Genomic DNA, 9,777 nt, shown 5'->3' on the forward strand with positions numbered 1-9,777 from the left:
CCTTTCACCGTATAAAAACCGACGGAAGTGTTGGAGAATTGCTTCCTGTTTTTTTTTAACAACACCGAAGGAGTTTGTGTTAAATGCTATCACATCATGGATATTTTAAAAGCTGAAATAGCGAGGAAAAGGAAGCTGCTCGAAGAAAAGGAGCTTGTTGGTGTGAGTTACCGGTGTCTAATGGAAAATATTCAATTTTATGATGGTTTAAATTACTTTTTTTTACCGTCTATCACTCGGTGTTACCCGCAACGATAACCTGCTTTATACTTATGGATATTTGTGTGTTTACAACACGCTGTTTAGTATACCAATATCACAGTTAAGGACTAAGTAACATTAAGATACCCTTTCCATGGGAGTTACTGTTATATCCGGAGCTGTCGACAGCATTTTAATAAGTCTGTAGTATTTAAACACGAAGATTATTGTTTGCTTGTTTCTGTCCAATTCGAAATGTTAAATCGGTGCATGGACGTCCAGTGGACTGCTACCTTTCATGAGATATTAAACTAAATACTTAAATAATGTTGAGTGCCATAACGTCAACTCTTGTATTGCAGGAGTCAAAGACATTCTTTAAACGCAGCGAGCTTGCCCGAAAAGAAGAAGAATCCTATTATGAAAGATGTGGTTATAAGGTACTGTGCTGACATATTTATAGATTTGTATTCGGATAGCCTTATACAGGTGTTTCCCTGTGTGAATTTTAGGCGTTAGATCGGGCCAGAACAGTTGCACATGCTGTGAGTGAGCACAGTTAATTGGAAACTTAGGCACTAGGATGTAAGTCGGAAACTGGGTTCATTTAAACGCAAAACCGCAGAGAGACTCTCTGTGAATAAGTAGAAAACCAAAGTGCAACTACTCCTCTCTATCTTGGAGTCAAGAACAGCACAGCTAAATGGTAGCAGGACTTTATTTTGTACAGTGACCTTTTATCTTATGCAAGGAGATCATGCTTTATGAATAATATTTTCTTCACATTCTGAAATTCCATGGAAAAAATAAGATAAAATCCAGTATATGAAAAACCATACAAGTTTAATCATTTATTCCTTAGGGAAATATTCCTTCAAATCAGTGGACTTCATTATTTGCCAAATACAAAAAATACATGCACTCTAAAAATTGGCCAAAACAAACAAGGATTGGGGGTCTAGTGTACAGCTGTACAGTCTTTAGATTAGGGAGAAATGTGTTTATAGGGACAATCTCAGGAAGATTGATTCAGTCCGGGTCATATTCTTTTTGGGGTAAATTGCCAAGGTTTTGAAAAACTGCCTGTCTGTCGTCTTTGCACTTCATGAGATCTCAGGTGTGGATGGATGGTCACTGACCTAGAGGATCTAAATACATTTGGCTTAGGTTGTATGACACCTGATGCTTTTAGTGAATCACCCTTAGGTTCCAACTTACCGGCTTCTGATTATCCGATTTTAGATCTCTTTTAAAGTACAGACTTGTTATTCTTTTCTTTTGGACATTAATGATGTCTATATACATTCTCTCGCTTCTCTTTAGCTTGTCTTGATCTTTACAATCACAGTGTTAACCCAGAATATCAATTAAATGTAAAATGATCAAATCTGTACTTTTAAATTCCAACAGTTATCCAGTAGTTATGCATGGTGTCTGTTTGCAAACCTGAACTTTTTTTGGCCTATCAGCTCTTGTTACAGCTTTTTTTCTGATTCCAATCATGTGTTTATATGTATATTATAATATTTTGCACATATGAATACAGTGCTTTCTATAAAGGTTCTTTGGCTTTCTTAGTGATTTTTTTGGCTTGTTCTTCAGACCCTGTCTTTATAACATCTAATGCTGCTCTTCCATCCTGTCTGCATTGCACTGTAGGTTGTTAATGAGAAGCCAGCAGGAAAGGTATGGGATTAAAGAGGGCAAAGATTTGTCCCTGCTGTAGAGCAAAATTGGGCATGCTGAAACACATTGATTTTTTTTCTTGCATTTTCTTTTGCTTACAGCATGAACTAGCAAACTGAAATTGTTTTGAGCAGAAGAAAATAAGTCTTGGCTGCACCAGTTTGAAACTAAAAAATTCATAGGGTGGAACTAACTTCAGTTATTCTGGACAGTTTAATATTCACAGTTTAAGATATTTTAAACTCACCCTTTTGTTTTAGATATGGATCACAAATATTAGTGACCTTTTATAAAAAAAAACATTGAAAGGCTGAATCTTGGCTACAAGTAAAAAATTCCCCCTTTCAATAATACTGTTGCTTTTTAGCAGATATTGCGGTGCTTCTGATAGTCTTCTGAGAGATCCCTTAAATTGCCTCTTATCTTTTTTTACAACTACCTCTTTTTGTACTGCTAGCTGTAATTGGGAAAAGTGCATGTGCTTCTGAAAGCATGATTCAAATTGAATTATTTAAAAAAATACAGTTATGTATTTTTTAAAATAATGGAGTACTAGTGAACAAGCATTGAAAACACTTTCCTTGTTTTCTGCATCTGTTCAGGAAGAATAAAGTGTCTTGTAGCATGGTGGTTCCCTTTTTTCAAGGCAGCCGGAGTTGTTTGCTTAACTGTCCTTTTTAAAGTATTAATTTGTACCATTAATAAGTACTTTATTTGCAGAGTATAGGCAAGTGTCACTATGAGAAGCAGGGATAGTAACATTGTGTGAGCAAGAATCTAAAGAGTTACAAAAGAACCTGTAAAGTGTCACCTTACTAATTCGTGTTACAGTACATGTTTAGTTTATGTTTGTCATGAATGATTACCTTAACGTCACGTTGGTTTATTAAATAGCTGTTGAGAGGTGTTGCATGCAATTTAATTGTATGTTTAAGACAAGTTCTGTGTTCTGGAACCCAGTGCTACGGATAATCTAACTGAGGATCAGTGCTTTCCCTAATTGACCCAGTTTTTTCTCTGTGTTTAGAATCTTGATAGATTCCCATGCAAGTATTGTCTCAAATTCATTTCTGTTGTGCAGTGTTGAAATACTTTTCAAGTAGATGGCGTTGTTCAGTGCGTTTTTTAAAATATTAAAGCACCTTTGTTCTTTTTTTTTCTGAAGTAGTGAGGTGTTATATATATATTAAGTGTTTATAAGAAGCATCAATATAAAATAGAGGCTCTTTAATGTTGTAAGCAGACGACTTGTTAGTATGTCTTTTGTATGCATTATCAATGTCAGTGGCCCTTTGGAAAGGAAAGTTATTTAATTAAATATATTACAAAATAAAAAGTAACAAATTGCTCATATAATCTTTACATTTACAGTATCTTGTTTAGCATGGGATCTTCAATTTGGTTTTAATTTAAAGTTGCAGCGAAAAGAAGATGAGCCTGAACCATCGACCTCCTCCAATCCTGTATTGGAACTCGAACTAACTGAAGAGAAGCTGCCCATGACGCTTTCACGACAGGAGGTAAGCCTCATGCAACAGTGCAGAAGATGCTGTGCCCTTCTCAAGGCAAAATGTGTTGTACAGAACATGCTTGTGTTCAGATGTTGGTGCATGTGCTTAGCTTTTTTCTAAAATAATTTGGTGAAAGGTGTTCCCAGATGCACTTTTTCTCCTCTGCAAAGGCCACAAATACCCAGACTCCTGTCATGGATATCATCCTAGTCCACCCACTTTCACTTCCACTTTGGAAAGTCCATGGAGACTTACAAATTGGAGTCTCTGCAACATCTAAATGCTTTCGGCGATTACTTTGAAATAGGCCTTTCATTGAGGTGTTCATGAACTCAAGACACTGTTTTTAGGAATAAACATTTGCTTTCTGTAAGACAATAAAGAATGTTTTTACCACTTAATGATTATGTTGCTTTGACTGGAAAAGTTCAACTAAAATGATGTATACCTCCGTCAGTGGCCCCATAGAAACCCTGATCCCAGAGGAACACTGTCTTATGGTATTTGCTCTAGCTAATATGTAAAAGGTCAGATGGGATTTGTAATTGGCATCCATCCTATACCGGTTTCTGACAGAACCGCTTTCGTTTGGGTGTACTGCCTGAAATGTACTTTTTACTTATTGTGGGAGTAAAAATCTAAACAAGCAAGCAGCTCAGTTATCAATTATTACTGTAGATTTAGAGCTCAGTTGAAATGAAACTCAGCACCAGGATTGGGAACCACTGCTCCATATTTGCATCTGTCTTTTTTAGATATAATTACATAGTATTTCCTCCATTCATTAAGGTCAAGCAATTGCATAGTTCAAAGTAAACCAAAGGATCTACATCATTATTAAAATCTAGGAACATTCAGCTTAGGCACACAAGCATTGGTATTGGTGGGATGGTTATTAGGAATTTTATTTTTTACTTTTTACAAAAATAATAAAGTGTCTTGTAGACATTCAAAAGTAATTTAAAAATCAATTTATTAAAGTGAGAATCAGTCACCAAAGCTTACATTTGTTTTGAAATCTTTCTAGGATCATCAATGGAAAATTATTAAAACTCAGCCATCATTACCTTGTAGCTTGCAAGACCTGCTTGTTATACCATTGTGTCCTTCCAAAGGGTTTCATCCACATCATAATGCATTGGTGAGGCTTTATGAGTCAGTGGGTGAAATATTTTGGCTTTTTTTTTGTAGGTGATCAGACGTCTGCGGGAAAGAGGAGAGCCCATCCGATTGTTTGGCGAGTCTGATTACGATGCCTTCCAAAGGCTAAGAAAAATCGAGATTTTAGCCCCCGAAGTCAACAAGGTATGTCTTTTTTCTGAAGAATGTTACCAAATCTTCCCACTTCTGAATGAATAAAATCGGCATCCTGTGATTTTATTCTGCTTTATTTTATATGATCAGGTGTTCCTCTCATTGTTTGGTTTCTCATTTCATACTCTTTCTTGACTGTAGCACTCAATTGTGTCTGTGAAAACTTAACTAAAACTGCAAAAGATGAAACTTGCTTCTAAAGTAAAGAAGCAAGGTTCTAAGAATAAACATTTTTGAACCAGCCATTTACAGTATGATCAGCTTACACTGTTATGTATAGCATTTAAATCTCGGTACATAGATCAAAAGATTAGTGTTTTATAACATATATAATTTCTCCATGTCTAAAATGTAGATGTTAATTTTTAATGGAATACCATTACATTTTTATACCTATTTATAATAGTCATCATAGGTATGTAGTATCAATGCCATTCAATAGTGAAATACTTTCACACAAGAACATCATAAATATGCTTTCTTTAAAAATGGTAGCTTGAATGAATTAGTGTATTCGTAGATCTTAGATCTTTGCTCGTCATGAATTAATTGGGTTTCAGAATTGTCAGCATAAATTTATTTGATTTCATTTTAATTAACTATTATTATCATTACCCTTTAGTTTTTGGGACATTTTTATTAACAGGGTGTAATTCTGCTGTCTGATTTCTCATATAGTCAGTGTTAATACCTTTTTGGTTTTATTCATAGGGTTTGAGAAATGATCTGAAGGCAGCTCTGGATAAAATAGACCAGCAGTATCTCAATGAAATTGTAGGTGGTCAAGAACCAGGAGAGGAAGACACTCAAAATGACCTGAAAGTCCATGAAGAAAATACCACCATTGAAGAACTGGAGGTGATGTCATACTATTAACAGACATTGAGGAATGGCAGTGGTAACTTTGTTTTGAGAGAACTGTTTGTGTTGGACTTGTATGTAGTCTCGCCAATAGCTGCTTTGTTTAAAATGCTGGTTCTCAGATGCATTGAGTGTTAAAGGAAAACAATTTACCTCAGTGAAGTGTGCAGATTAGATATCTTCCACTTCATGCCTATATCTTGTATTGCATTTGAATTTGTGATATAGTAAATATCTAAAAGCATTACGGATGCAACTTTATACTTTATTCAAATGCAACTTTCGTATTTTTTTCATGTTATACATAATCCTGTAAAAGTATTATCCAAATGTAATTTACAATTTGTTAAATTATATTAGCATGCCTTTCAACACAAGGTGGTGCCGTTTTACTTCTTGAAATAGAATGAGTAGAACATGGATGTTCTTTTTATTGCTGCAGTAATGTGCATTTCTACAATAATGCAGTGAACACTCCAGTATAAGTTTTCTCTTGAATTTTCTGAATTCTTTTGGGTTGTTTACAACATTTGAGTTGAGTGATTTTCTCTGGTTTGTAACCTTCATTATATCCTTAAGTTTTTTGGTAATTAGCAAAGTGAGCTGTGAAAACACATTCTGCTCACATTCCACATTCTTACAGAGGGAAATCTCTTCTCACTATGAAATGTTACTTTCAGGCTTTAGGAGAATCTCTTGGACAAGGTGATGATGATAGAGACATGGACATTATAACTAAGGTTCTAAAGGTAAGACACAGGTTACTGAATGAGCGAAAATATATTTTAATACATCTCTATAGGCGAAGCTATACATAGCTTCATATAGCTCAATATAGCTGCAAAGAGATTTAGTCTTTTACATCTAGTTTTCAATTTTTTTTCCTTCAGTTTTTTACTCACTGAACAAATTGATAAATGTATTATGGCAAATTGGAATTTTTAAATATTATTTCATTTTGCGACGTCTCCAGAATACCGAGTGATTACTGTTAATCAGACAGTACATTTTAATTTTGCCGAAGTTCTGAATTTGATTGCGGTAGACCTGAATGAGACATGGTCAGAATTTCTACCAAATATTCATGTAAATAGAAAAATAAAGACCGTTGTTTTAAAACATTTTTAAAACAAGAAGAATGTAGACTCGGGTAGCTTGTTCACTTTTTTGGAATGCGTTTTAACCACCAAGATGCGTGTTCTTACTTTTTTCCAGTTTCTGCTTGGCGTGTGGGCAAAAGACCTGAATGGCCGAGAGGATTATGTGAAGAGGAGTGTACAGGGGAAGCTGGCCAGCGCCACCCAGAAACAGACCGAGTCTTATCTCAAGCCGCTTTTCAGGAAACTGCGCAAAAGAGTAAGAGCTGAAATTTGTCTCTTGATTTGCTATTGTGTTCTTTATCAGTCCAACATTGCATGAGAAGCTTGCACATTAGTCTTTTAGAAATATGTTTGAGGTTTAGTGAATGTTCTGCTAACTTTTTTTTAATGGTGATTCAAATCCTAAAAGTAGAATTGTAACCAGTGTGGCTTAAATGCTGATATTTTTTTTGTTTTTATGTTTTAGTTTAACATGGGCTTTTATTTATCCAATGAGCTACATATCACTTGCCAAATTATTTTACCTGATGAAAAATGTAGAAGTCTGATTTGCTTTTCACCAGAAACAGATGTTTTTTTTAGTTACCATTATACAGTTAACCTCCATAAGCCAGTTGCTGTCATTTTCTGGTGTTCATAAGTGTACTTATATCAGATTAAATGTTTGGTGATCAAGGTTATCTTCTGATCTGCTATTTTAAATACTCTAAAAAACTTAACCTTTGTAGACCATCAGTTGGTTCACTTGAAATGTGTGCAATCTAGTATTACCTTTTCTAAGTGGGATTAGATGACAATTTGATTTTGTGCTTTGTTTCAGAATCTCCCAGCAGACATCAAAGAATCAATCACCGATATCATCAAGTTCATGTTGCAAAGAGAATATGTAAAGGTATTTAAATGCTGTTTTTATAAGTTTAATCTGGATGTACTGTTCTTTCGGGTAATTAAAAGTTTTATAATCGTAGCTAGCAGTAAGATAGCATCCATCAGTAGAACAAACCTGCCATTTTCTAGGCTTAGCACTTTGGGGAAAAAAATTGAAAATATTCACTTTTACAAGACTTGTTAACTTTCAAAAACTGGAGATTTAAAACTGAGAAAGTTTTGCTTCCCAGAGATTGCATTATTCTCCCAGTTTTCTTTAGATCTTTTTCAAGCTTACAAACAAGAACTGGGCAATGAAGGGCTTAAAGCTCAACCGTGTTTCCACTGAAAGGAGATCACAAAATATTGACTGGATTTAAAAAGCAAGTATAATCTGACTGTTACATTGCTGGCTTCACAGGCGAATGATGCCTATCTTCAGATGGCTATTGGAAATGCCCCATGGCCTATTGGTGTGACTATGGTCGGCATCCATGCACGTACAGGTCGAGAAAAAATCTTCTCCAAACATGTGGCTCATGTCCTTAACGATGAAACTCAGAGAAAGTATATTCAGGTAAAAGAATTTAGAACACTTCTTTTGTGTCTCTGTTTCATTGATGAAGTAATCAGTGATTCTTTATAGGGCAGGCTCACTATTTGCATTAAACAAGATTTTGTTTTCGATTTCCCTATATTTCTTTTTTGAACTCCTTCAAAAGAAGGTACGATACAAACTGGTACATGCTCTTATTCATCAAAGACTGCATAACTCCAATGTATACCAATTATCATAAAAAATGTGAAAAAATGAATAGCATTAGTTGTTTTTAATGCCACTAAGTGGACAAAATCGTGTGCTTTCTTAGAAAATAATGATACAAAAAGGAGATTTTTTCACAGTGAAGTGTGGATTCCTGTATGCACAGTGATGACATTTGTTGTTTTTGTCTGTGCATTGATTTTCCTCTAGAGGTCTGGTTTTATAAAGCTCTTGTCCTTTTCTTCTGCCTAGGGACTGAAAAGATTGATGACAATTTGCCAAAAGCATTTCCCAACAGACCCTTCTAAGTGTGTGGAGTACAATGCCTTATGACCTACTCTTCTATACCATTGATTTCCTATATGAAACTGAAGACATGGACTTCTAACAACAAATGTGATCTTGTTCATGTTTTATGTTAATGTAAATATTTTTCTTCCTGGGGAGTGTTCCATTACTATTTTATTTTCATTTATTCAGTTTAATGTTGGAGACTTTTGTGTACTTGTAATTTGGACTGATTATGACACCACTTATCAAACCTCAACACAGTTTAAATTTTTATTCAGCAGTCTTTTTCTGATTGGTTCACATTTTAAAGTGAACAGCTCTTGCCAGGGTGTGTAAGTTTTATTATGCAGTTCTAGGCTGATGATATTTTTATAGCTGTATTTAACACTTTGGCCACCATGCGAAGTTAAAATATAACTAAATGTAAACTTTCATTTTAAGCGTTCTGATTCTTGTAATGTTATTTTTGCCAAAAAGCCGTTCATTTAACCTACAGTAAAATGTCTTTGATCATGTGCCTTAGATGTGTTTTATAGTTGTGGCAAAATTTGAGATAGTTATTTTAATGTCAAGATCAGTATAAAAATGTCATCTTGCAGTGGGTGGTCATGGCTGTCAGCTCAGATTTATTTTAAGAAGCTATGAAAGTGGTGAGTAGGTGGTGGAGGAGGAATTTCATTGAAATACTCATCATCGGTTGTGCTTATTAAATCACTACTGACAGCATGAAGACAAAATGGGGTCATCGTTCAGTAGAGGTTTATTGCTTTAGAGATTTAAAAACACATTCTGAAATCAGAATTTTGATTTTACTCAAACAAAGTTTTAGATTCAGTTACACCAGCTAAAACACAGACACCATGACACTCTAAGGACTTGAGATAATCTTCCATTAATCTTTCATAACTGCTTGAAAAAAAACATCTGGAATTAAACTGTTGTCCATAAATTGATCAAATCAATGAAGTGTTCACTGTTTACTTTTTCGCAGGAAAATGACCCATTCATGCATATTACGTTTTTGTTACGTTAATTTTTATTTTTCATATGGGGGTGGGGGTGGAAAGGACATTAGATCTACAGGTGTTCTGCTTTTTTATTTTGGAGCACTGAATTTTATTAATGAAAGTATCACGACGGATATAGAGGTGGGCCCTATCCCAGTGACCTTTTAATTATGTGC

The 9,777-nt window shown here is 34.8% G+C and overlaps 1 protein-coding gene across 2 annotated transcripts; it reads left to right on the plus strand.

Annotated features, from left to right (window-relative positions):
• Positions 1–19: 19 nt before the first annotated feature.
• prpf18 (PRP18 pre-mRNA processing factor 18 homolog (yeast)) lies at positions 20–9,552 on the plus strand. Of its 2 annotated transcripts, XM_088647121.1 has the most exons (11): positions 20–162; positions 564–641; positions 1,861–1,887; positions 3,303–3,407; positions 4,590–4,703; positions 5,424–5,570; positions 6,254–6,322; positions 6,789–6,929; positions 7,494–7,565; positions 7,962–8,117; positions 8,556–9,552. In XM_088647121.1, exons 1-11 carry the CDS (start codon positions 97–99, stop codon positions 8,634–8,636), a joined length of 1,056 nt encoding a protein of 351 aa, XP_088503247.1. In that variant the 5' UTR covers positions 20–96; the 3' UTR covers positions 8,637–9,552. The 2 variants fall into 2 exon arrangements, with proteins under 2 accessions (XP_088503247.1, XP_088503248.1); XM_088647122.1 differs by lacking the exon at positions 1,861–1,887.
• The last annotated feature ends 225 nt before the right edge of the window (positions 9,553–9,777 follow it).

Source organism: Lepisosteus platostomus, chromosome 9, assembly GCF_059453375.1.
Source record: "Lepisosteus platostomus isolate fLepPlt1 chromosome 9, fLepPlt1.hap1, whole genome shotgun sequence".
Classification (NCBI taxonomy): domain Eukaryota; kingdom Metazoa; phylum Chordata; class Actinopteri; order Semionotiformes; family Lepisosteidae; genus Lepisosteus; species Lepisosteus platostomus.

Bases quoted from the DNA above. Each gene is read 5' to 3' on its own strand.
- prpf18 (XM_088647121.1), top strand. From the start codon at position 97: ATGGATATTTTAAAAGCTGAAATAGCGAGGAAAAGGAAGCTGCTCGAA. The intron at 3,408-4,589 runs GTAAGCCTCATG...TTTTTTTTGTAG, and splicing joins TGACGCTTTCACGACAGGAG to GTGATCAGACGTCTGCGGGA. The intron at 5,571-6,253 runs GTGATGTCATAC...TGTTACTTTCAG, and splicing joins CCACCATTGAAGAACTGGAG to GCTTTAGGAGAATCTCTTGG.